At 40.2% G+C, this 27,248-nt stretch overlaps 3 protein-coding genes across 5 annotated transcripts; all 3 read left to right on the forward strand.

Annotated features, from left to right (window-relative positions):
* Positions 1 to 100: 100 nt before the first annotated feature.
* Positions 101 to 2,657, forward strand: LOC136447372 (uncharacterized). Of its 2 annotated transcripts, XM_066446214.1 has the most exons (4): positions 101 to 377; positions 665 to 858; positions 1,223 to 1,409; positions 2,192 to 2,657. In XM_066446214.1, the coding sequence occupies exons 1-4, from the start codon at positions 362 to 364 to the stop codon at positions 2,578 to 2,580; spliced, it is 786 nt and encodes a 261-aa protein (XP_066302311.1). In that variant the 5' UTR covers positions 101 to 361; the 3' UTR covers positions 2,581 to 2,657. The 2 variants fall into 2 exon arrangements, with proteins under 2 accessions (XP_066302311.1, XP_066302310.1); XM_066446213.1 differs by lacking the exon at positions 101 to 377 and having other exon boundaries at positions 559 to 858.
* Positions 2,658 to 2,993: 336 nt separating this feature from the next.
* On the forward strand, positions 2,994 to 22,106 carry LOC136447370 (ceramide synthase 6-like). Of its 2 annotated transcripts, none has more exons than XM_066446211.1 (9): positions 2,994 to 3,204; positions 8,812 to 9,045; positions 9,524 to 9,581; positions 9,774 to 9,824; positions 12,308 to 12,400; positions 13,300 to 13,428; positions 18,167 to 18,273; positions 18,645 to 18,801; positions 19,503 to 22,106. In XM_066446211.1, the coding sequence occupies exons 1-9, from the start codon at positions 3,032 to 3,034 to the stop codon at positions 19,617 to 19,619; spliced, it is 1,119 nt and encodes a 372-aa protein (XP_066302308.1). In that variant the 5' UTR covers positions 2,994 to 3,031; the 3' UTR covers positions 19,620 to 22,106. The 2 variants fall into 2 exon arrangements, with proteins under 2 accessions (XP_066302308.1, XP_066302307.1); XM_066446210.1 differs by lacking the exon at positions 13,300 to 13,428 and adding an exon at positions 13,532 to 13,660 and having other exon boundaries at positions 2,996 to 3,204.
* A 1,114-nt stretch (positions 22,107 to 23,220) lies between these two features.
* Positions 23,221 to 27,110, forward strand: LOC136447365 (actin CyI, cytoplasmic-like). The gene is made up of 7 exons (XM_066446203.1): positions 23,221 to 23,349; positions 24,527 to 24,676; positions 24,817 to 25,056; positions 25,234 to 25,480; positions 25,655 to 25,846; positions 25,997 to 26,116; positions 26,346 to 27,110. The coding sequence occupies exons 2-7, from the start codon at positions 24,551 to 24,553 to the stop codon at positions 26,549 to 26,551; spliced, it is 1,131 nt and encodes a 376-aa protein (XP_066302300.1). The 5' UTR covers positions 23,221 to 23,349; positions 24,527 to 24,550; the 3' UTR covers positions 26,552 to 27,110.
* The last annotated feature ends 138 nt before the right edge of the window (positions 27,111 to 27,248 follow it).

The raw sequence follows: 27,248 nt of genomic DNA on the forward strand, positions 1-27,248 counted from the left end.
ATAAGAAAACAAATAGTAAGAATAAAAAGTAAATGACACAAATGGAGGGACGTGTTTACAAAGCAATGGTTCAGGGGAAACTTACCAAATCTTGCATAAAACCCAGACGTGTTTGTTTATTTGTTCTACAACGTTATCCTTCGCGTTCGATGTACATGGCATTCAGAAAGTCGAAGGTAAACAGATCAACATGAATTCTTAAGAAGTTACAATAAAGCAAAGCAGATGACATCTTTGTAGAGAAGAACATCATTTTTGCCCATACATCAGAGGTTTTGTCAGCCATGTCAGGTTACCGTCGCGTCAGCGTGTCTTCGTGATCAGCGTTGTAAAAGTTTTCGTCAAAACAACTTTGTTTACAATGAAGGCAATGGAAAGTGAGTTGTGCTTTTCTTTTCTGTATGTGACCTGTTTATAGTTTCGTCGTCATTCGACTTCTTTTTCAGAAAAAGAGATGGCATTGGGGTAAATATCATGACCATGTATACATAAAGAAGGTGCATAGTTTTTATTACATTGCATTGTTAAAATCTTCCATACGACTGATATACACTAGACAGAATTAGTATGTCAATGCTTGCATACTTTTTTCAGCATTACATACAGTACGTGTTTGATATTGTGTATCTGCATGACGCCTTTCTCCACTCCTCACCACACGAAGAGTTCACAGTCGCTGAGAAGCGGTGGTTGCTGGTCGGGGTTGCTCTTCACAAAGTCGTCCACCCTGCGATCTGCCAGGCCCTGCGGACTAAAGCGGGACACCCCGAACCCTACGGCTGCCTGGACATTTCTGCGGCTGTAGACCGAGTCTGTAGCGAAACTGTCTTCGGAGATGATCTTAAGAAAGCAGCAACGGTAGGGTATTGGGAGGGAAGAGTAGGAGTGTAGCAGGTTTGAGAAATATTCTTAAGCCCAAATGAGCATGCGCTATGCATGGAGTGATTGAAATGGCCTCTTACCTAAACTTACTAGTTATGTGAATGTAAAAAGTGATACTAGCAAGAGTATCATAATCTTGTTATCTCAAACATGTTACGCACATTGCCTTATTAGATTAGATGTGCTAGAACATAGTGAAACGTTCTGTGTGCGCGGATAAAGAGCATTTTGTTAGATTTATATGCAGCTAACCAAATGTATTCATTTCTTTGAACAAAAAAGGTAATGCTCAATGTTAAAGTTTCTTTATCCTCTCGTGATCACTTATTTACCCATACAGCACCTGCGGTCGAAGGTCCGAAACAAATGGGGCCATCCCGTCATGGTTGAGTGGATCGACAAGGAACATTTCCACAGATGTTTCCTCGCCATGAGGAAGGTCGTTGACCTCCTGCCGTACTCCAGTCCCGCCGTCAGAGAAAGAACCTGCAGGCGTCTGACGAGTTTTGAAGTGGCGGATTCCATGGGTACGGGGTGTAGCAAACACACGCTTACACACACGTACACACGTGCACACGCTTACACACACACGCGCGCACACATACACATACACACACACACACACACGCACACACACACACACACACACGCACGCACACACGCACGCACACACACGCGCGCGCGCGCACGCACACACACACACACACACACACACGCACGCGCGCGTTCTCTCTCTCTCTCTATCTCTCTCTCTCACACACACACACACATACACACACACGCGCACGCGCACACATGTATAAACATCACCATTTCTGTCACTGAACGCCTCCAACATGCAACTAGCCTGTCCGTGGTACTGACTACAGTACGCGTAGGCAATAGGATTGGACCTGTCCTTGGTGCTGAACGCCATCAAGTAAAATGAACGGCTAGGGCTGCTCTAGCATGGAGTTTTTGACGGCTTTTAGCACCAGAGGAACATTTGATAGTGTGATGTTTCGTGTCAAGTACAATGGCGGTTCTGTCTGTGGGTTCCCATTGTAACTTTATTTCCCTTGTTATTTCTTGAATGTACATGTATGTAGTACATGTAGTTACACGGACAACATGTCCTCTTTTCTTGAAGACAAATTCCATATAGGTCTGATCTGTAAATTCTGTGTAATGTGTTAACACATAGGTATAACCTGTGTTTTTTTCAGCTGTGTAAAGTTCAATGGGTACTGTATTTCCACTCTCTGTCATCCATGCCCGGATTTGATATTTCTATGTTATGTAGTACTCTCATATTTTTCTTCTTTTCCAGGAAATATCATATTCCAGCCCTATAATTTCTTTCCTGGTGGTGATAACGGACAGACTGTTGTGGTTGCCCAGCAACCCTCCATAGCATGTTGTGAGTCATGTGGCTACAGCCAACACCCCTCCCCTCCCTACAACAACCACCCCTCTGACGCAAATGGGAACCGCCCTAATCAACACAAGGAAAATGGCGCCAATCTCAAGAAGGCATCAAAGTCTAAATTTTCTTGGCTACACCTCCTAGGCGGAGCCACAATGGGATTTGCTGTGGGGATCCTCCTCGCGAGTGTTCCTGGGAAGTGTGGTGACGTTTTTCGTGATGGGTCTGCGCCGATTGCTCTCAAGTTACAAGACATGATAAAAGCATATAGTCATCTCCGGTTTTCAGCCTAAAATTGTTCTTGCAAACATTGAGTTGCACTGAGCATTGCAAGCTCTTCCCATGGCCCAATAAACCTTATACATGTATGTGCAATGATTGTACATTGTCGTATTATGTACATGAAATGATGAGTCGTCTGTGGTCTAGTATGTTTCTAATCGAATTCATGATACAGAAGTGATATTGAATTAGCGTAAACTGCAGCTGGTTACCTTGTTTTTTTGTTTGTCTGAATCTCTGTTTATTCATAATGTTATGCTTGTAAAAGAGCCGATGAAACTGTTTGTAAACAAGAAAACTTCTTACCATTCTTCTACGCTATGCAAGTTTTCTAGGACAACCATTAGGCATTACTGAACGTTCAATTTCACATTTTCGCGCCACGAGACCATCTAATGAAAGGTCAGCCAATCAGCGCGCGGGTAGCTGAGATCACTTCCGGTATCTGCACATCGCGCCAAGATGGTGGCCTACCAGTACTCGTGGTTTTGGAACGAGCGTTTCTGGCTCCCTCCGAACGTTACCTGGGCCGATCTCCGCAACACAGACGAGGTCCAGTACCCCCAGACCACACAACTGTTCGTGTCCCTGGGTTATGCAGTCGTCCTGCTGATTATTCGTCTGATTTTCGAGCGGTAAGTCGGCACGGGGAGGGGCCCCACCCCACCCCTGGGGCGCGCCCCACGTTTTGAGGGTGTACTGTGTCTGATCGTGTAGAAGACATCCCTTCTGAAACCCTCCCCATTTCTTGTATTTAAGTCGAGAAAACGTCTTCTACAAGGGTGTTAAATGAAGATAAAACCTGCTTTTCCAGTGGCATATGCCGCCTTCTTCCATATACGTGTTTAAGCTCCCTTCTCGCTAAATAAATTAAGACGTGTGACGCGTCTTTACGTCAAAAGACGTCAGTGTGCCGGCTATTCTTCACGTGACGGCACATCAGACGACTTCAAGGGCAGTGAACCTCTCAGATTATAGCTGTGAGGTGATAGACCTTGTGCGGGTATTTATTTCAATCTGGGGAAATCTTCGGAACAGTTTCTCTGACCCTGCACTAGCCTGCGGATTGTCGTGTGCGGGTAAAAGAGGAATCGATAACGTTATATAATTTGTAAATGGAGGAAATTTTAAGGGCATTGGACCTGGTATTTTGTTGCCATTTTGGACAATTGAATACATTTAACTGTTTGTGCAGGTTTGTGCTTTGAATCAGCAACATTTTCCCACCATCAACTTGTATTTGAAAATGTTTGATTACAACAAGTATAATTTTTTTCTTTCGTCTAGAATGAAACTGTCTGACATTCATTTCCACCAAACCCTTTGTGTATTGCGTGTATCCAAGTTAAATGACAGCACAATTGAACTGGTTTGTTTTAGGCAAACCAGATTAAACAGTCTTTAACAGGACTATTTGTTTATCTTGTTCTCAAGTAAACCCCATGTTGGCAGTCAGCCCTCCCAGGGGACAATCCATTGTGAAGAGGAGGGGGGACTGGCTTTAAAAAAATCTTGTGGAGGGGGTTGTCATGGTAACAAATACTGAAGAACAAAGCCAAAAATATGAAGGACAATTAGAGTCAAACTCTGAAAAATTGACATAAAAGTAAAACTATACCAAAAAGAAAAATCTTTGTCAATCTATTTCCCCACTTGAAAGTTCATCTGTGTTGGTAGAAGTCATTCTGAATGGAGTTTAAACTGTAAATGCCAACACAAAAAATTGGACTTACCCAAATTTTCGACTGATCAGCTCCAATCTATTTCCCCCTCGATCCTTTTTAGTCTGTCCGTAAAAGTAAATAAACAAGTCATGGTCTTATGATGATAACATGACCATTTGCACCTTCTAAATCTCGCAAGAGTCATGTGCGGTCTTATTAAAGTACTCAAGACTTTCTCGACTTTACCCACAAATGCATAATGAGTTAGCACATTCCAATAGTCTTTGTTATAAGACCCTTTTGGTAATCCGATGATGTGAAAAGCACATGCCAGTTGATAACTACAGAACCTCACTTATATACTAAGTTATAGGGAAGTGTTGTGTTGTGTTGTGTGAGATAGAACCAAACCCCAGAAGCATCTGCTACATTGTAGGAAGCCTCCATAGGTACAGCATGTTAAAAATAGAAAGGGATTGTAGACTACAGTAGACTGAGAGCATTTGTTCTAATCCTTTTCCATTCATTTTGAAAAGACTCTTCATAACAAGAAGCAGGGGTCATGGGACAAGGCCATTTTTCCTATAGCTCTTTGTAGCATAACACATGCTTGTCAATGTCATTCCTTTGTACACTGTCCAACCTACACACATGTTACTCTGGTTTTTATCTTGCTGATAAGGGTTGTAGAGCTGAAAGCAAACACTAGATGAAGTATATATGAGTGTAAACCTTTCTTTCATATTATGTGTCGGCAACATGCTTTAACCTTAGGCCAAACGTGGACATGCTAATACTAATAGAGGACCCTTAGCTTGCACATGTTACTTATAGAACTAGATCTAGAAGTGGAACTCTAGAAGTTTGAACAACTCAATATAAAAACCTAATGTGACTGAACTGTTTAACATTTACATGTGTGACCCCAAAAGTAAGACTGGCACGGTTTCCTGGACAAGCTACATGTATTGTCCTTATTGGTTAAGTTTATTAAGTATTTTGGCAGGCTCTATTAGATACTACAGTACCAGGACCATGTTTTCTGGAGAAATAAGGTCTCATCAAGGAGGTTTTATCATGTACTAGATGTACATTTGAACTGGTTTCTGAATATGCAGTAACACCCCAGTCCCAATCAAAGTGGTGTACATGTGTGTGTTATGGTTACAGGGGCCTAGGTCCCACCCCCTTGTGTCCACACTTGCCTTGGATCACTAAAGCCCAGAAAAGATTGTTTGTATTGGTTGCAATCAGATAATCTTCCTTGGAATCACGTGGCGGCATGTTAATTACATGTAATCTGTTTAGTGTTTAACTTCAAGGCTTCTGAAATTCACAATAAGGAGACTGTAATCACAGAGTGAATTATAAGGAGATTGCTAAAAGAACAGTTAACTCAATAATGCTTTTTGTTTTATCAGGATTGGAAAATGAAACCCTTACGGATTGATGGCCAATTGTAGCTGACCCAGAAAAGGTGCCTGCTGTGGAAACCCAGTAATGAGATGTTAACACATAGAGAAATTGCTCAAGTTGTTTTAAACATTGTTTTAACCATCTCCCTGCTGCCTAACCTATATAATATTTGATGTTTATTCGGTGCAAAAGGCTACATTAACAGTTAGAGGGTTAATCAAGAAAGCTTTGATTAAATTGATTTGGAATGCCTGCATTCTCAAACCTTTCCAAAAAATGGGAGTACCGTGTTCCTTTCATTGCACATTATTTGATATGATTTCCAGGGGCCTAGTGTAGTCGCTTGTGTAGTCTTTGTTGTATACACCCATGCACAGCAGGCGGCTCTTCAAGTGTAGTTCACAGCCAAATGCAGCATTCCCAAGAATTTCGGAATGTCTCCTTGGACAACCTCCTCATGGGTCGAGTCTAGACACCAGAAGGCAGCGAACGCCCTTGTACTTGACATGAATACTGACCAAAGTCATGCTATTCATTCTGGACCATCATTCAAAGAGATAAGGGAAAAGTGAGGCAACTGGCAAAACAACTGCAGACAGTATCATACTCTTATGTAGAATTTAAAAGGTTCTGATAGAATGAATTGTTTTATTTATAAATGTATCATAATGCAAGGCTGGCTACCTACATCACAAAGTGTAAATACATTCTAGAGGTTGATTAATTTAAACACAGTGGATAGTTTTGTTTGCCTGTACATAGTATGACTCACAGTGATGGGTGTGGCAGGGGCTTGTATTGTTGACAACAAGGCAAGGTTACTAAGGGAGGAATTTATAGACACAATGACAAGTTGTGGATCTGTCATGGTATAACCAAGAGTTCTCAAGATATTCATTTATTTTCATTAGATTTATGAGTCAGTGAGAGAAATTTGAATATTAACAAACTTGTGTGTGATTACTGAAGGAAGACAATAAAATTAGTCAATAGTCAGGCGCTAACGTAGGATTTGATCATTTGATACAAGTCTACGTTTCATACCAGTAGCCATAACCTGACTGAAACACAAGATACATGTTGAATAATTTTCAACTCCAATTTTTATGGGAGGACCCAGTACTTGGTATTAGGGCCACCGTCGGCACCAATGTTATGATGTTGGCATTTATGTAGCCTGTTGCCTGAAGAAAAGAAATGTTGTCCATTGAACAGATAGACAACTTATGAATTAAGGACTAAACTTTACGTCCAGATAGACAACTTGTTCTATTGAAAGTTGCTGCAAAAACTTTTTTGCTATGAGCCAATTGCAAGCTAAATGTAATCAGCACATGTAACTTTGTAAGCCCTTCATTAAAGAGTAGAATGGAAACATGTATGTATGTTATGAATGTCATGAAAATGTCAAATGAGCACCTGTCATAAAACGTTTGTTACCAAATGATTCATATATTTGTGACATTGTGATGTGGACTCCGCAATGATGTCCCTCATGTTTTGTTGCCAATTTTGTACTGACATTCACAAAATGTATGTCCTCCATGTCTCAGCTTGTTACACAAAGAGACAATACAACAGACCAGGCTTGAGTCATGCACAAGCTTCAATCAAAGCTAGACAGAAATGGTGGTGTTCCATTGAAACATGATCCCTGTAACAGATGTTAGGGCGCATTTCCCACAACCACAAGTAACAAGAAGAAGCATATTGCTATTTGAGCACCTGTTACTTTTGCAAGCCTGTCAGGCCTGTGATTATTCAGTTGAGTGGAGTAAATGGGGAGGTGCTCTGCCTTTGGGTAACTCTTTATCTGTTTTCAGGTCATTCAAAATAATCTCCAAGCATCTTCTTCAAGACCTTGAAGTAGGATGAAAAAAGGAGAGGGGATATATCTTAAACCTGAACCGAACTAGCTGACAGTGATTTGGGACATGCATATTGTAGATAGTTGAACTGGTTTTCAAGATGCCTGGTACTATAACAGCTTAGCAGTAGCCTGCAAAAGAATGTCAGATATTTCACAATATGCCCTGGGGAAACATTGCCAAACCACTATGGAAACATCACATATCTCTGGCATGCTGAAGCACTGTGTGCTCTTTTCATTCATATCAGTATTCAATATCCAAAAATGCAATTTTGTATAGTATTAGTACTCAGTATTTGGGTGACACAATAGATAATTTGCAAATTGCAATTCTTACACATTTATGTTTCAACTATACTTTATTACTTATACTAGATAATAATATTGATTTTATTGCTACCTCAAGTAGGTAACTCAATGTCCATTTGTGAATTTAGTTAATGGCATATTGGTTTCTAAATGATCTTGTTTGCAAGTATCCCATTGAAAGATATGATGTACCATACCTTACCTTACCTTACCTTTGATCCTTGGGTACACTGTATCCTTAGTATACCTGTTCTCAATATGGTTGATATGTATGTAGGAAGGAACTGTAAGTGATTGAAAGGTAGGGTATGGCAAAGTAGACACTGAAGTAAACCATGCATGTGTTATAAATTTGGTCAAAATGTTGTCCTAGTTTTAACATTACAAGCTTGTAATGTTAAAACTAGGACAACATTTTGACCAAATTTATTGGAAAATTTTAATTAGAATGGTTTAGAATACTATATACACCTGTATCTGCGACACCCCACCGATTGTTAGTGACTCTCCCCGTGTGCGTCATACATGTAGGTATCAGGTGTGTGCTGATAGTAATCAGAAACGTTGTTTTGAACCAGGATTAATAATTACTAATGGCTAGAAGCATAGGTGTATGGCCACTCTAAAGATAACAGAAAGACTCAAAGAGCTTGAAGTACCCAACCTGCGATTTCTGGAAGTCAATGTATTTTTTAGACTGCTGATTGAAAAACAACTCTGTCCTGAAGGCAAAATGCTAATATAGCCCCAAAAGAGCTTGAGAAAGTTGTATACTGGCTCGAAACCTGTATTTTTGGGCAAGACTTTAAAATGTGCAACTTTACAAGAAAGCAAAAAGCGTATCAAGTAAAAGTTTCTATTAAATTCTTTTTTAATACCGAAAGTTCTGAGAGAAAAACTTGATATATATGTAGTGTTTGTGCATATACATTTGTACCACTCAGTTTTATTGAACATTTTATACCTGTAAATCTTCCACACAGATTCATAGCTGGGCCAATCGGACAGAGTCTGGGAATCCCGGGAGAGCGTAAGTACGCAGAACCCAACGCGATCCTGGAGAAGGTCTTCACGTCCATCACCAAGAACCCCGACGAGAAGCGCCTGCAGGGATTGGCCAAGCAGCTGGACTGGAGCGAGCGACAAGTGCAGCGTTGGTTCCGGCGTCGCCGTAACCAGGACCGTCCCACCTTACTGCAGAAGTTCAAGGAGGGCAGGTGAGTACTTTTGTTATTGCAATTGGACGCTATGAGGACAATATTATATACATTGTGTAAAGACTGATCCCCCAGGACTGGAGTGCATCAGTCAAAATATAAAGTAATCAAAGAGGTTGACAATCGGCCCGGTCACATTTGTCGCTCAACCGTCATACAATCGCAAACTGAGGGCATTCTTGGGACAGAAGTGCATGTGTGTCCTGCAAAGATCTTGCAATTGTTACTGAAAAGGCTAGCGCTTTTTAGAGCTTTGTCAGTGGTTGGTTCTAGACTCTACATCAACAAAATCGTACGACGGCCTACGACAAGTGTGACTACGTACCCACGACACTCCCAGTTTCACGTTGCTACTTATCAAATTAACTACTAACTTTGATGGAGAACTGAGATGGGTTGACTGTACTCATTGGGACGATTACAGCAGAATGTGTCACATTTTCAAGTTGCTTTAATATTTCTGTTGTTTTTTCTGCAGCTGGCGATTTACCTTCTACACAATGTCCTTTTCGTATGCTGTCACAATTCTCAAGGATGTAAGTGGATTTATAATTTTTTTTCGTAAGTTATCATCAAGTTAAACAATGTCTCAATTAGCAAGCAGGGAAATGAGAATCTTGGAATACCCCTTTGCTTGTTACTGCCAGATTCTATATGTGGGTGAAGACTGCGAAGTTACCTTAGTGTAAAGTGTTGTTTTACATTTGAAATATTCTGTCTTACTTCAGAAACCATGGCTGAAGGACATCCAAAACTGCTGGACTGGCTTCCCTGACCATGTAAGTAGGATATAATGATGTCAGTTTGTTCGGTAGAGTGTACTCAATAAAAGATAACAGTGTGTCGGATACTGGTCATGATAAGATGGCTTGGCATTAAAAACAGTTGATGTCAGAGACTGTCAGAATTGATGTCACATGCATGACATTAGATCTTTAAGCTCACCTTAAAGCATGTGTAAAGGTGCTGTTTCTTCACTTGAGTGGAAAATATGGACCTTTACCCATGCTGAAATATTAGAGTTTGTTCAGTGCACATGCATGGTCCTATATTGATAAGAGAAAGAAAAAAGACCCATAAGAATCTACATTGCAAGGCGTCATTTTTCACATTTTGATACTGTCACAGTATAGATATATGAAATGTTCTGCTGTGTTGTCCCAAGGAGGTTTAAATAGGAAGGAGAGAGTTTAAAATTACTGCCTTTTGTCCTCGGTGGGCCGCAAGCGTCAAAACTGTAATTGACATAAACGTGTCAATTGCCCTGATTTCAATGGGCCAGCGCGGCACGCCAGCGATCGGTTCCATTGTTTAGTTGCAAATTGGAGCGCCCCGGGGATTAGCAGTTTTAGTGGAGAGACAGTCGTAAGTTCAATTCTAGCTATTTTGAGGAATTAATCTTTTTAGAAATCAGTGAGAGGATCGGGAAAAAGTATTAGTAGATAGCGGAGAAGACGATCGGAGGAAATTCAAGCGCTGCAACCAACGTTACAGCCTGTGGCCATTTTTATTTCAACAGCCTTGAAACAAGGTTAATCTTTGTAACAACATCTACCCTACAAACTACATGGTCAAATAAAGCGCTGAACTAATACGTCTGCTAAATTCTGCATGTAATATGTCAGTGTTTTTGTACAGATTCTGTGACAAAGATCCTAGGTATAAGGGCATATATCTCGTTTCTTTTCGGCAGCTGTGAGAACAAAATTCGATACATTCTACCATGATTCTACCGATTCTACACACATATATCAGTACCTCATCGATCCTCCTTCGCCAGCAGAGAGGCACAAAACACAGTTGAAGCCGAGAATTGTAGGCCCGATGCCACAAAAATGGCCCCGATGCCGATTGTGAAAGTTTGACAAATTGAAATTTCACATCGTCAACCATCTAAAGCAAATATCGGCATATCCAGAATAAATCACATAACTTCTACAAAACGACAACATTTGAGGGTATGTTTCTGTTCTAAAATGTTCGCTTCGAGCCTTGCAACACAGAAAAAAATGCTGTAACTCGCCCATTTTTCGTCGCACAACAGAGTTTCACGTATCAAAACATTCGCCAGTTCAACCGGCCGCCATTGCTGGCTACTGCGCAGCTCTAGTACGCACCCCAAATAAGGCAATCCTCGGAAACTGCAGGCATGTCCGCCTCAGCTCGGCGATTTTCGCCAGCCGTGACGTCATTTTAGGCTCATTTGCATCGGAACTGGCGGGAAAATTAGCGGCTCAGGGCGACACCAAAGCGGCGCCGCCGGGGCTGCCGGACAATGCGACTCAGCGGGATTTATTGGGGCAGGACAAAAGGCCGCGGTGGGTGTTAATAGGCGAACTCTCTCCTTCCTATTTAAACCTCCTTGGTTGTCCTTAACCTATTTAAGATGTATTGAATTTTTAGAAACATATTTGAATGCTTCATTAGGAGATGTGGCGAATACATTTCCCAACAATTGCTTGTCATTGATAATGATGGTATGAAAATTGCTAGATGAATTATGACAGATGAATGGATGACATTCGTGCCCTATGCTGTATTGTGGTTGATGACATTGACTCCAGTGGGAAATTCCGAGACTTTCGTGGTCGTAAACATTTCCATGTGCTAAATCATCTCTTTTGGCAACAAGATTCTCTTTGCCTTAATACACAGCTACATGAAGGTCTTTGAGATCAATATTGATCTATTTATCATTTTATGCCTTCAATTGGTAGAATCCAATTGAAAATTTGAATACAGGATCATTGCCAAGTGATATCTGATCGCTGCTTTCTATCATTTGATAACTGTCTGTGTACCTTGAGTTCTACTAGCCCTAGGAACATATAAGAAAGAAAACTGTAGGGTACACTATGCTGAACAATGAATTTTACCACAAGATGATATTACTAGTATATTTCATACCAGAAGATTATCGTTGGACAGTTTATGAAAAATATTTGGTATGAAATTCAGGTCGTAGTTTTTCAGATCTTCGGTGATAAATTTGCCACCAGGAAGATTTTATGTTTAGGCCTTTAGATGAAAGGTTGTTGTGAGAATAGCCTTTTTTCTTCATCAAACGGAAGGGACATAAAAATGATACAGAATTTTTGCACATTTGTCAACAAAATATCCCTGATGCTTGTATTATAAACAAAATTTCTCTGTGGTCGTTGTATATGCATATATGCACAGTTGTATGTGCTAAAACAGTTATGCAGCTGAGAACAGTCCAGTATTATTACAATTTTGATACAGTATGAACTTCTTCTGACAGCCCCTTACTGATGACATCACCTACCTGTACATCGTTGAGCTGGGCTTCTATTGGTCGCTCATCTTCTCTCTCTTCAGGGATGTCAAGCGGAAGGTACCCATATATGGTCATGTCTTTTCATAGGATCCCTGGAAAGCATGTCAAAATACAGTATAAGAAAATGTCATGTTTTAATGTATACTGCGCTATTCAAATTACACTTGCCATTGTAGCTTCTCTATCTTTTGTACCATGTTCTTGTTTTCAAAACACTCTGGTTTTGAATTTCTAATTTTCTCTGTTTAAAGTATTTTCTAGAGAGATCTTTAAAAAATGTAAATGCTGATAGCAAATGTGAAGTATGTTTTTGTGCCTGTATTACTATTAGATATTTAGATATGAACATACGTCAAGTCTGCTTGTTCTCAGTTTGTCTTTTTACATGTCGTTGGTTGTGTGTAAATTGTATACTGCTTTGTGGTTTGGTCTGCAATTTATACTATCCAGCTGAGTATAATTGATACCCCCAGACTGGGTAAGAATAAATGCACACATGATTGCTTTGCACAACGCAGTGTTGAAATTCCAAATTGTTTTTTGTTTGTTTTCATTTTTATATCCTTTGCAATGAGCAACAGACATATCACATTCTACACTGTCTGCTTTCTTCTCCTAGAACTTGGCTTATTTTCAATCATTGACATTTGCATGCTAGTTTTCCTAAATCATACTGATAAACAATACCCTTTTAATACATCTTCAATTTTTGTGAAAAGTATGCTGTCATCTATTTTTTTTTCGTTACAGCTATCATTTGTTAACAATCCAAATTGCTTGCTCAAAATGATTTTTACTATTTTGTGACACAATCTTAACAAAAATTAACATTTTATATATTGTTGATTTTGATGACCACACCATTTTATGCATCCATTTTTATTTTTAATTTTTATTTTCACTTCCAGTTATTTTCTCCCATTTTGACACTTCCTATTCCCTTGACGTTGTTCCAGGATTTTCCAGAACAAGTCACTCACCACATCTGTACAATTGCTCTGGTCTCATTCTCCTGGGTTGACAACCTAGTGCGCTTTGGGTCCCTTGTATTTTTGTTACACGATGTGTCTGACATATTTCTGGAGGTACGTACACAAAGCTACAGCTACATGTGAGTAGATAGCCACTGTGATCAATGTAGGGTAACGTTTTCTGTTGTGGCTCTGGCCGCCGTTTCTGTATTTCCAGGATTTTTGGCAGATGGTGGTACACCATGTAGCGACTATCATGCTGGTGTCGTTTTCATGGGTGGCGAACTTCGTCCGCATCGGAAGTCTCATCATAGTCACTCACGACATGGCCGACATTTTCCTCGAGGTCTGTCCCACCGCTTTCCTTTCTGTCTCTCGCTATCGTTGCAGTGGTTGCTGTTGCATGTTTGGTAGTTGGCGTGCCCTCCTCCTTTAGCTTGCTTGTGTGGCATCTGTTACTTCATGTAGACTGTAGAGATTCTGTGAATCACAATGATTATTGGTGGCTTGTGGATAGGGACATGTTATTAATGCAGGTGTACACCTTTGGTATGGATTATACAAGAATTGGTTCTGAAAATGTTCAAGGAAGTGAGTAAGAGGCAACTTGATATTGGTTTCACAATAAGTATTCTAACATCTCTTGAACTAAAAATGTTGGCATGTTAACAGCTGTATGCTACATGTATGCCTGCCCTGTTGAGGCATTTTTTGGCAAAGATATGTCAAGGAAGATTACTACTAAGCACTGAACTTATACTATTGTAATTAGGTACTATATGTTTATCAGAACAAAAATTGTTGTCTACCAGGTATACATCTACATATTACATAGGAAAAACTTTACTTTGCCATGAAGTCCTCGGCTGTGTTAGATGTAAATTAATATATCATTCAGTTATATGTTGGCGACCCTTTGTATCCAGTTCTTGTGTCCAAAGGTATACAGGTATATATTTACATGTCCCTAACTCATAACTGCACTAACCCTTCAACTTGTGCGGGGCATGATCAAAAAGTTCTTAGCCCCTTGATGCGTCAACTTTTTGTTGTATTTTTTTTTATTGAACTAGCTAGCGGTGTTTCAGAACATAAAAACTGCAGTACCTTTGATTCACGCGTGCTTCTGCACTTCACCAACTGCACAACTGATGTCAAGACGTCGCGAACTGACCTTATTATTCAAACTTGATTGGTGGCATTTTGACCTTTGCACAGCTTACTCTGAGCCTTGGATTCGAAGTCGGATTCAGACCTGAGCTTGTTTCTTGCCCTAAGGGTTGCAACTTACAACCCTGCTGGAAAAATGGCCAAGGTTTCTTTAAAGACGGCTTCAAGGTCACCAGGATGACCTATAGACTGGGCATACCGACACTGTGGCGGCTAGAGGTCAAATACAGTTTTTACCATGTGCATACGATCATGATTATGAACAACAATCAAGGAAAACTTTTTTTTTCCTGGAACTGTCTTCCATCTTTACCGTGCAACCAAGGAGGAACCAAGAGCTTTTTGATCACCCTCACAGTTGAATAACAGAAGCCTCAATTCAGAAATTGTACACTGACAGACAATCTTACTAATTCGTAGTTTGACTGTTCCATTATATTGTTTGTGGGGGTGGACAGATTGGAACTTTTCTTCAATCCATATCATCTGATATGTGTTCGTAAGCCCAATCCATTTCAGTAATACATGTATCATGATCAAACTATTATAACTCAATTTCACTACCATTTTCTTGTTGTACTGACCCCCCCCATGACACACTAAAGTGGAACAGCCCATAGCAATTCCTGTGTGACTTCAGTAGTTACTAACATGTAAACATTGTGGCAATAATTTCCTTATTTTGTGCATGTAGTAGTCCTTTTGTTCATATATTTACTATAACATACATGTATGCATGGTGATTGGCATGCTCTGTCAACATTTTCATTATAGTATAAGAACTAAGCTTGTTATGTCATTACATGTACTAGTAGCTGTGCTATGCGGCTAGGGTAAAGCAAATGGTGATGTTGGAGGCATGATTGTTTGTTGATTTGAGCATCACTAAAATAACAGGTCACCAGAAAGGACAAAATCAACTAACCATGAATGCTTAATGAAGAAGATTGACACGTATTGTACAGACCTTAATATTGCGCTGAAAGCTCTAACTTATAAAATCTATAACTTGTGATCACTTACATTTTGTTTTCTGTTTATACAATGTAACGTTATTAACCTGGGTCATCAGTAGAATCTTGGTTATCATGATATTTTCAAAATATATGAACTATATTTCTGCCTTTGTGGCCTGGGTTTCAACATCACAGCAGAATTGTTCTGATTGATTTCTCAATCTTTTATCACCAAGATTATACGCTGCCATTTGAATGTTGAATGTCAGCTTTATATTATTCTGATTGTAACCCATCCTCATGGCTACACTACTTCTTACCTTTGCTACTCAAATTTTAGTTTCTGTCTTAAAGTTGTTCTAGAGCCTCTATGATGTATGGTGGGACATTGTCACATGCACAAACCAAGTTTATACCTATTCAAAATCTTCTTATGTGTGTAAATCACAAATGAAAACAACCAGTATTTGTGTGGAAGAGGGAGCAAGTCAAAGGTTAGAAGAGTGTAGCTTTACTTGTATCACTAAGCCTGAGTACCAGCCTCCGTGGTTAGCAAGCGACAAGCATTGAGCCAGCGGTCACTACAGAGGATGGTACTCAGGCCATGTATCACTACCAGTAACATAGTTAACAAAGAACACGGTCCAGACTGCCTCATGCTTCGTGCCATTTCCTACTTTTTAACTCTTTTCTGTTACTAACTATGGACAGGAATTGGTCAAATGAGCAAAACAAACTGAATGTAAAAATTGACAGTTCTTTTACATTAAGTTGTTTTGTATTTGTCCAATTCTAGTCCATGAAACCATACTAACTTCCAACTTATTTTTTTTTACTAATGAGGACATTTTTTTTCTTTTGTAGGAGCTTTTTCATGAGTTTTATATTTTATTGACATCTACTGGACTCTATCTATGCCCACCCCTCTCTCTCCAAAATTGACCAATCCCTTTGCCGACACTTCTGTCAACAAAATGGATTGTCACATTCTGGAAAAGGGGTGCACAGAATACTTCATTAGAAGCCACCTTTTGTGACCTTTGCTTTTCTCTTCCACGACATGACCTTCCCTGAGGATAATAACTTAAAGCACAAATTTTCTTGTATGGCTGAAAGGATAATATTCATGCACACAAATAAACAAAATGGAAGCACTACAGTCAAATGATTCAGAAATACCAAGTCTGAAAATTATTCACAGTGATAACAACCACAGATTTGTGGAAATATTAAGAAAACCTATAATATCTTGAAAGGTCTTTTCTCTTGACTGTAATGATGGTATCCTTACTTTGGTGGTCACTTTTGCTACTTGGCACGTTTCTTCCAGTTTGTGTGTTTTGTTTGTTCTATTTTTATAACAAGGTAAGTGTTGTTTCTGTATGTTGAATGGTATCCAAGTTCACAGTGAAGCAAGTTATACAGACTGACAGGCTGTTAAACATGTATTAAAAACCATAAGTTTCTTCAATTTCAAGGCAAAAGTGGATGTCATAGCCTCATAATATCACTGAACTAAAGCTTGGACACCATTTTCTATATGTGAACCTTGGCAGGGGTGGCTTGGGAAGTGGCTAACAAATCTGGGAACTTTGATACTGTGTCTAACTGATGACAATTAAGAACCCAGCAAACTTGCTCAAATCATGTTTGATTTAATTCAGTGATTTGCAACTGGAAGGACCCCCCCTACAAGAGTTAGGAATTCAGGGGGTTGTCTTATTTTGATTTGAGATTCCAAAACCTTGTTATGTACTCAAGTATAAACCAAAATTTATTTTGCAAGATATCAAAGACGGCAAAGTTCATTATAATTACATTGCTACGTATGTACTTCTTTGAAGAGTTGCAAAGAATATACAACTAAGAAGATGCCTTGGTCAACTTCCAAGCCACTGTTCTGTTGTAGCTACCACTGTACATCTGTACACTGTAGTTCTAATGTCACTTAATGTGATGTAATGTGGTGTGTGACTGTGATTCTATACATGTGCAATGAAGCAACTTGGGTTTTACACATGTACTTCCTAAATTTCACGTTCTATCTCTCCCTCGCTCTGGACATGACAGGTCTACCATGTAGGTTATCTGTTCCCTCTTACTCCTCTAACTATGGGTGTAACATCTGTTAACATAATTCCACCAGGGTACATAGTTCCGCCACCCTGAAAAGATGCGTCCAAACAGATCTCCAACCCAACGTCCCCAGCATAATGCACTCCTGTATATCTAAGCTGTGCATACCTGGGGGTGCTGCACTAGAGATCTCTCAAACCCAAGTGGCGGATTTATGTAACACGGTGGATTAATGTTAGTATAGGTTAGATTGGGGATAGGAAAATGGTGTGGTATTTTTCTCCTTAGCACTTTTTACTTCAGCCAGTTAGAACTGGAAAAGACCCTTCATCAAATTTTGGCCAGAGAAAAAGGAACAGAAAAAACAACATATACTTTGTTTTCTGCATCAACGTTGTATGATGTTGTATGTAACCAACTAGTCATGATATCTTTGTATTTGTACCTATGACAGGATAGGTTTACTTTGACTTCAAATGTGTACTCATGTATGTATGTAATAAAAATATTATTATTCCTCTTGAGCATGAACATATATGATATATAGTTTACTATTCTGTATATATGAAATGTGGAAAGCTTGACTAGAGTGAGAAAGTATTGTTTCCCTGCTCCATGTATCATCTGTGCCATATGTATTTACTTTACAGGCCGCGAAGCTGCTAAACTACGCGAAGTGTCAGGGCCTGTGTGACGCCTGTTTCGTGATATTTGCCATTGTGTTCTTTGTCAGCCGCCTTTTCATCTACCCATACTGGTGAGATCAAGAATTGGTGTCCTACCTTTCTTGCAATTGCTGATTTCAAGTGTTCTGGTATGTGAAACACTTGTTTTCTGAAAGCCTTCCTTATGTTTCAACACCATTGTAACATCTACTAACATAAATCCACCAGAGTACATACTTCGGCCACCCTGAAAAGATACGTATGTCCAAACAGATCTCCAACCCAACGTCTCCCAGTATAATGCACTCCTGTATATCTAAACTGTGCATCACAGTGCTGCAATAGAGATGTCTCAAACCCACTGTTTTTCAATGTGGCCGATTTATGTAACCCGGCAAATTAATGTTAGTGGAGGTTACATGTGCTTGTCACCAATGTGACTTGAATTGTTGTGGTCCTCCAGGCTGGTTTACTCCGCTGCTACAGAAAGTATCGCGCTCTCGGGAGTGTTCCCGGCGTATTACGTCTTCGTCGGCCTGCTCCTGCTGCTGCAGTGTCTGCACATCTTCTGGGGCATCACCATCGCCAAGATGGCCTACAAGTTCGTCATCAGCGGAACGGTGAGGATGTTTATTGTTTATTGTTTGAAAGACCTCCATTAGTGAGAGTACGTACATATGTTCTTCACTACTCTTCCTTGAGTCCTAAAATATACATACACATGACATACAAATTACATTTAATTTTAGAAATTGTGACATACACATTACACAAGGTTGGAGTACACAATATATACATGTATACATTCTTCAATCTACCACCAGTACTGTCTCTTGACTTAGGCCATGTTGATACAATTTTATGCATGATATCCGCATGCATGTCAATTTTCCTCCTTTTCCAAAGTTTTCGACCATACTGTGAATCGTGCAAAGCAGCTGTAAAATGTGCAAATATATGCCGTAAATTGCAAAAAGGATGTCAGAAAACAGATACTAATGTCGTAGAATGCCAACTCAATTCCAAAGTTGAAGAAGATGATGTGTAAGAACAAAAATGAATATATTATTTGGTATTCTATACTCTTTGTGTTTATTCATTTGTTCAACCTTCCTGACTAGATTTCATCATGAAGGCAACTTTTTCTCGACAGAGTTTTTTTTATCCGCCCGCTCACATCAGTTTTAGGGTTCCCAGAGGATGTCATCTATATAGTCAAATCAATATGGCCTTACATAATGTACTTTGAACACTACTGTGCAAAAATGACAAATTGATTAAAGTAATGACGTTATAGGTTGTGGTTTTGTTTCCTTTCCAGGCTGAAAAAGATGACAGAAGTGATGTGGAAGAGAACAGTGACGTGGATGAAAATGGCAAAATCAACGGCCTGTACCAGAATGGTCCCACCTCTAACTCGACCAATCACATTCACTAAGCAGTGTCTAGCAGCCAATCACAGCTGGTTTTACATTATCTCTAGATCTATGGAACTGAAGACCAACCAAAAGAGCTGTATTGTATTTTGAAAGGCTTTGGCGACATCTACAATTTCTAGGGGCTTTGTAATCTTTCATTTATGTATATTGCAGAATCGTACATTGCCTGGTGACTTATTTATCAGTTTAACAGAGGCATTTGCTACATTCGCCTCTCAGAGTCATATTTTTTTAGGCATCTTAAGGGTGATGCCATTTTTGTCACCGGCAGGCAGTCAAGGTATTGTGTTTCAGAACATCAACCACCTGTACGAGAATGTTGTGTATGTGCTAATTCTTAGTGTGTATTGTACTACAGGATGTCAACCGCCACTCACTGATAATAACTGTAGAGACTGCAAACACTCCTACTGCTTGCTACATGTATTGATATTCCATTGTGTCACTGAAATGTAGTGCTAGTAAAAACATTGTACTTATGTATCCCAGGTGCCAGACATCATATGTAACAACAAAGTTATATTACCCAGAGTAGCCCAGGGGTTAGATGTTTGAATTTCATGTGTTGTACATGTACTATATATGTGATTGAGTGAGTTGCTTGTACATGATAGTAAGTTAAGATGACTTTTATAGATACAGTGATGCGTTTTGGTCTTTTCTGGAGACAAGATATGAGTGGTCATGCAGTGAAGGATTGATAAGCTACAGCTAATACAGGAGTTTTTTCTTAGTCTGTTTGGTATTGGGAACTTCTAAATATTTTGGAAATTGCAAATTCATCAGTAGACATGTACTAGTATATACAAAATATAACCATCCATGGGAGACAATGATGAAGGCAAAAGTTTGTTTGTGAATACTGATATCTTCTTGTTTCAGCACAATACTGCCATGATGATAAATATGCACAGACATTGGAACATATGGTTATGCAGCTTATGCCAATGCTCAAATGGCAGCTAAGCTTATTTTGTTTATTACTGTGACAAATTTATCTTCTTTGGACCAACAAATGCACTTACTATTGGGAATACTGCTTGAAGTGATATAAATATCGGAGCTTACTTATTTTTGTGTCACCAAACAACCCGACAAAATACTGCTGTTGTAGATTCATCATGTGACATGAGATTGTGTTTACATAGGACATGTATATATACGAGGGGTGCCCATAAGGTTTTGGCCTCACCCAGAAATAAGGTTCACAACTCACATTTTGTGGCACAATTATGTACTATGACGTCTTTTAGCAATATCCACCAAATTTCCAATTATTGTAATCATTACTTTCCAGTCGACGTCCATTTAAAAATCAGTAGGTAAGTGGCTAGAAAAACCAGGTTGAACTGTGATCAGAGCTGAGTGAGTCGAGCTCCTGATGCCATAAATGCCATGAATCAGCATAGAATCTTCAAGACATTGCCAAAATGTTCCCTGAACATTCCCATCTTATCTCAACTAAAAAGAAGCGGGTCTCTGACTTTCAGGAAAGCAAGTTGGCCCGCACACCCCAGGTCGCAGCTCAATTGTCCATGTCTTTATCCTTCTACCTCACTTAATATTACTGGGTGTCGCCTGCAAAGTAATGATCACAATGATTTGAATTTTGGCAGACATCCATGAAAGCCTTTATAGTTTAAGATTATTCCCCTTGAAATTGTTCACCTTATTTTTGGGTGAGGCCGAGGACTTATTGATCACCCCTCGTACATTGGTCACTACCAGGCTTTCATCTTATGGAGAAATAAAAAGATAAGTGCATGTGTTATATTCTCGAATATAGATGTTGGTAGTTAGTGTTGCATGAAGACTTTAGGGTGACACATGTCTACTTGCCGATGGGTGTGATAATTAAGGGAATCATTTTGTTCTGAAATCACCTTCATGATTATCCCGATGTTCAAATCGGAACTGTCAATGGTTGTTTCTTTGGATTGCAATGTAAGAAATAAGATTTTGAGTTTATTTGGATCCACAATTAGCTTTACAATGTCCATTGCAGCTATTCCTCCTGTGGTCCTTATTAACATACATTGTACAAAACACAGGATACTAATATTTGAAGATATGCTCCTCATTGTAACTATTTTATTATCTACTATGAGACAGCAACAATTCTGATGTGGATCCACAATTGCCTGATATTTGAAATGGTTTCTTGATGACTATTGGTCAAGCAGTGGAGCTTTTTTCTGGTTTGGAACACTTTTCTTTGCATCAAAATGTAAAGTAATTAAAAACTTTGTCATTTGTGCACCCATCGGCATATAGATGGATGTTTCCTGTGCAGTGTTGTTCAAAGAAACTACAACTGATAAAATCTCTACACTGTGATGTGAGCTGCTTCTATGGTGTTGGTGGGTGTCCTCCATGATGTAATCAAGTCATGTAGATGTGATACGTGCACTCTTTCACCAAGACTGATGTTGGCTAATTGTGATGAGGTGAATTTGTTCTCACGTCAAATACAATGTAACAACCTCCTCTTTCTGTCATTCTTGGTTGAGTCAGCTCTGCCGATGTAATGTGCTATTACATGTACTCTAAAGATGAATAACAGAAATATTGTTAATGATATTCTCATTCTGTCCTGAAAATGAGAACACTGAAGCCGAATGTTTTTAAACGGTTCTGAAAATGAAATGTCAAACCATGATTAACCTTTAGCACAATGAAGGAGCGATTTGGCACCCCACTCTATTGATTACAGAGTTTGGCAGCGGGGAGAAGGTTAAGAATTACGGAAACATGGACTAGTAGAAGGCATTTGAGCGAATGAAGGTACAAATGTATTTCTCACCACAACTAACAAGTCAGAGTGATGGAATATCAAATGTTCTTGGATTGACGTCGGCCTTTTGTGAAAACATCATTGGTAATATCATGTACATCACTTAACATGAATTGGGTAAAGAGGTCTAGCGTTCCCCTTGACCTCTGAACTTCTTCGAGGTTGTCCCATTCCCATGTCAGATGTGGTACGCCTGAAGGGAGGTTATATCAGCTGAACAATACAGTTAACATTTTTCTATTCGTAGGATGAAAGCTATGTCGGTCTGTAGGGCACTCCTCAGAAAGGTGTAATTAGTATCCCCATGGTAGTATGCAAATGGCCCTACTTGTGGTTGTGTTGAATTGATGTTTTTACTCCACGATTGACATGATACAGATATGCCATTTCAGTGTAACCACAAGTGATAACCTTGTCTCGTAATTAGAGTAGTAAGCCTGGACCATGGAACTCTCATTTTGCAGACATACGCGTTCACTTGTGTGACGGGACGCAAGAGAGATATAGATCAACAGATATCCTTAAGCTAATCTACGCCGCTACCCAAATATTTTGGCATGATTATGAATGTCCAAAACAATAGTTGACGGGAAACACAATGCTGGATCACAAAAGCTGCTCTTTTGTCGGCAACCGTTGGGTTGGAATTAAGTAATGACATGTGTTCATAGTTGCTCAGCAAGTTTGACCGTTATGCCGTATATGGTCAAAATGCTCCCTATTGGTTACTGCACCTCGCGCAACAGTCAGGAAGACAGAAGGATGTTCTCAAAGTAGCTTTGCATTGTCATGCAAATCGCACACCGGCACTGTCATGACTATATATGGAAATGTTCGTGGTGCCTCCACTTTGATTTGAGACAGTTTACCTGCACTTCGGTCACGAGCAACAGGTACTTCCGCCAACTCTCCCGGTGAACATCTTCAATACCCAGGTAAAACTGCCTTTTTTTGTGTATTATTCTTTACTGGTACCTTAGATGATGTTAAAATAGAGACAGTTGATACAGCTTATTGTCACATATAGTTGGTATGATGTTGGTATAATGTTGATTGTAATAGTACAACTTAATCTCTGGGTCAGGCAATATGTGTGCTAATTATAGGGGACTTCCTCGGTGTGTATTAACGTTGTTCAAAGTCATTTTCTATGCACACGTCGCACCATATGTACCTCAGTGATCCTCAATGTATGTACACATTTAAATCTAACAATCTCAGGACAACAATAACATGATAAGGCATTTAGTCGGTTAATCAACACGATGAAGCCATGTTTTAAAAACAAAAGACCTGCTTCAAATTGATCAGCTTCAATCTAATGCACGATTTTGTGCAGTACCACAACTCCAAATCGTTAACATATTGCACGCTTGTCCTTGACTACATAGCTACACGTCTCTTAATTGCAGCAGGCCCAACAAAGAGGGTTGGCGAAGATATGTAGATGATATATCTATGGCTGATTGGATGCATGCGCTTACAAAAGAGGCTTAGTTGAGCATGATAAATACTTTGCTTCGTTCAACATGTTACTGTTGGCCCAGTATCCACGTATTCATTTTCAAGTTGTAGCCACAACCACCATTTTCCTAACCGACTATTTTTAAGAAAACGCCCTCTGTAACTACCAAGAGGTTAAATTTACAGGCACGTATAAGTGGAAAGGTGTTTATCTGTTCTATTGGCAATTTACCATACATTAAAATGTCGTTCAGTTGAATGTTCCCGCCATTTTGTAATACTTTTCTGGCCATACAGAGTGTGCCATGTTGCACCACCGTTGGTGACTCATGTAGCTCGAGGGCAAAGACAGAGGCATGTCTGAACCGTGCGCGTGTTTGTCTGATACGGCGTTGGCCTGTAAATCTAGGTGATGTCTGGTGTCAAATTGCCATATTTTCAGCAGTGACTGAGATGCGTAATCCTCCAGGGAACAATTAACGTTACCCATACCAACGACTTGTAAAGGTCCAATACTCGAAACAAAAGCATTTCTTATACGTTTCCTACACAGTCTGTAGAGGCATAGGGCGTAGCCTCCTCAGTGTGACATGTCAGGTTTAGTCAGGGAAATAGTGAATAACGATTTTCTTTGACATTCTCTTAAAGGAATCAAACAAATAATCAAACGCCATGTGTGATGAAGATGTTGCTGCTCTGGTTGTGGACAACGGGTCCGGGATGTGTAAGGCCGGCTTCGCTGGGGACGATGCCCCGAGGGCCGTCTTTCCGTCCATCGTGGGCAGGCCGAGACATCAGGTATGACTTGCATTTGTACTGTTTTCAGTCGAATACGCCTGCTTTTGTTTCTATAGCTCAATGCACACATAATGTGTAAATACATTACTTTATCATAACTATAAACGGTTGACATTTGGTCATATTCAATTTTTCTCCAGGGTGTGATGGTCGGTATGGGCCAGAAGGACAGCTATGTCGGTGACGAGGCCCAGAGCAAGAGGGGCATCTTGACCTTGAAATACCCCATCGAGCATGGCATCGTCACCAACTGGGACGACATGGAGAAGATCTGGCACCACACCTTCTACAACGAGCTGCGTGTCGCTCCCGAGGAGCATCCCGTGCTTCTCACTGAGGCTCCGCTCAACCCCAAGGCTAACAGGGAGAAGATGACACAGGTTGGTGTGCGGTCTCCTCCATGCTTTTTCTAACATAATGATAAGCTCTTAGGTGGAATATTCTATTGTAGCAAAACGGCAGCAAGTGGCTCATGCTGATCTGAATTGTACTTTCTTTTTCGGACATACTTTTGCATACATGCCCCGGTAACATCATGGTTACATCTTCATCTTCAGATCATGTTCGAGACCTTCAACAGCCCCGCCATGTACGTGGCCATCCAGGCCGTTCTGTCCCTGTACGCCTCCGGTCGGACGACTGGGATCGTGCTGGACTCCGGTGATGGTGTGTCCCACACAGTGCCCATCTATGAAGGCTACGCTCTCCCACATGCCATTCTCCGTATTGACCTGGCAGGAAGAGACCTGACAGACTACCTAATGAAGATCCTGACAGAAAGGGGATACTCTTTCACCACCACAGGTGTGTTCACTACGTATATCGCAAATGCATTCCTGATATATCAGTATTAGCATTACATTGTCCAGGGGGTAGAGAAGAGCAAGTATCACTTAGCTCTGCATATTTGCAGTAACTATGGTCATAGGATTTTTTCAATCCAAACGTCACCCTGTGCCATCTATGCCATTCGTATAGCCGAGAGAGAAATCGTTCGTGACATCAAGGAGAAGCTGTGCTATGTCGCCCTGGACTACGAAGCAGAGATGGATACGGCTGCACAGAGCTCCAGTCTGGAGAAGAGCTACGAGCTGCCTGATGGCCAGGTCATCACCATCGGGAACGAGAGGTTCAGGGCGCCAGAGACCCTGTTCCAACCTTCATTCATTGGTAAATGTTCAGCTGCATTCATGTTGACGATACCGAATCGATGTTGAAGCTTCATTGCATTTTTATCCATCTATCTATCTATGTATCAGCATCCACATCTACCGCAAAGAGCTAGAGGGTTTATTTTTGGAATGATTCTTTTCTTGGTAGGAATGGAACAGGTGGGAATTCACGAGGCAACATTCAACTCTATCGGCAAGTGTGATATCGACATCCGTAAGGACCTGTACGCCAACACTGTCCTCTCCGGTGGTACAACTATGTTTCCAGGTAGGTACATAAACGGACCAGTAGGAAATAGCGATAACCTCTCGTACTTGTCGATGCCAATTTGTGTCTTTTTTTCTTTCTTTTGGCACACGTGACATCGTGTTAGAATAACACTTTTGTTGGTACTAGTGACAGGAAAATAAAACGACAGACTTATTCATTGATTGATTTGAAGATCATTTGATGATGACAAGGATGGCGATTCTGATAATTTTTTGGCCTTGAACAGGCATAGCGGACCGCATGCAGAAGGAGATCACCGGCCTGGCTCCTCCAACCATGAAGATCAAGATCATCGCTCCTCCCGAGAGGAAGTACTCCGTGTGGATCGGTGGGTCCATCCTGGCCTCCCTGTCCACCTTCCAACAGATGTGGATCAGCAAGCAAGAGTACGACGAGTCGGGACCCTCCATCGTCCATCGCAAGTGCTTCTAGACCTTTTTATAACCTCCCCATGCCAGCCTAGTTTACTTCAATTCCAAACTAGCCAAAGTGTAGAATGTAGCCTCACAGTTGGGAATGCATTAATGGTAGATGTTTGAGTGTAATCGAAGCGGCCATAATAATCAGTTACAACTTCCCACCTCCTTTCTCTCTGTCTCTAACAAGTCACTCTGAACACAGCTGCCCTTTTCGATGGTGACTTGGGCGTGTAGCATCATGTTCACACATATTACATTCTGGAAGGTCACAATTGCAAGATGAATTCATCAGTTTATAATAAATAAAACAAGTTGATCAACTCATAAAAAGACTTGTCAGTTAATTCATAAACACCTACTTCGACACCTTTTATTACACAATTGAGTATGTCAACAGTGAACGTGCAATTCATAAGCATTAGATATGGCAACAGCATTTCGTTAGAATAAGTGATGAAAATGTGAATTACTGTTAAGACACCGCACCGTGAACCTCATATGGTGATCTAAGGGATACGTGAATGTACTGCTTGATACAGCCTAATAAAGTTACTTTGAAGAAACACCTTGAAGAGTAGATGAGTTGTACTCAATGTTGTTGGTGTACTTGTACTGTATGTTCTACGAAAGAAAGAGTAAGTCATTAATATGTCGAATGCTATCTTCTGCCTGAGTCCGTATTTCTAATTGAATACAAAATAGTTGTTAAC

The sequence above is a fragment of the Branchiostoma lanceolatum genome, chromosome 13 (assembly GCF_035083965.1).
Source record: "Branchiostoma lanceolatum isolate klBraLanc5 chromosome 13, klBraLanc5.hap2, whole genome shotgun sequence".
Lineage (NCBI taxonomy): Eukaryota > Metazoa > Chordata > Leptocardii > Amphioxiformes > Branchiostomatidae > Branchiostoma > Branchiostoma lanceolatum.

Coding starts and splice junctions, on each gene's coding strand:
- LOC136447372 (XM_066446213.1), top strand. CDS start 568: ATGTCAATGCTTGCATACTTTTTTCAGCATTACATACAGTACGTGTTT. Junction 859..1,222: donor ATCTTAAGAAAGCAGCAACG/GTAGGGTATTGG, acceptor TTACCCATACAG/CACCTGCGGTCGAAGGTCCG. Junction 1,410..2,191: donor TGAAGTGGCGGATTCCATGG/GTACGGGGTGTA, acceptor CTTCTTTTCCAG/GAAATATCATATTCCAGCCC.
- LOC136447370 (XM_066446211.1), top strand. CDS start 3,032: ATGGTGGCCTACCAGTACTCGTGGTTTTGGAACGAGCGTTTCTGGCTC. Junction 9,582..9,773: donor CTGTCACAATTCTCAAGGAT/GTAAGTGGATTT, acceptor GTCTTACTTCAG/AAACCATGGCTGAAGGACAT. Junction 18,274..18,644: donor CTTTTCATCTACCCATACTG/GTGAGATCAAGA, acceptor GTGGTCCTCCAG/GCTGGTTTACTCCGCTGCTA.
- LOC136447365 (XM_066446203.1), top strand. CDS start 24,551: ATGTGTGATGAAGATGTTGCTGCTCTGGTTGTGGACAACGGGTCCGGG. Junction 24,677..24,816: donor TGGGCAGGCCGAGACATCAG/GTATGACTTGCA, acceptor ATTTTTCTCCAG/GGTGTGATGGTCGGTATGGG. Junction 25,481..25,654: donor ATACTCTTTCACCACCACAG/GTGTGTTCACTA, acceptor CCATTCGTATAG/CCGAGAGAGAAATCGTTCGT.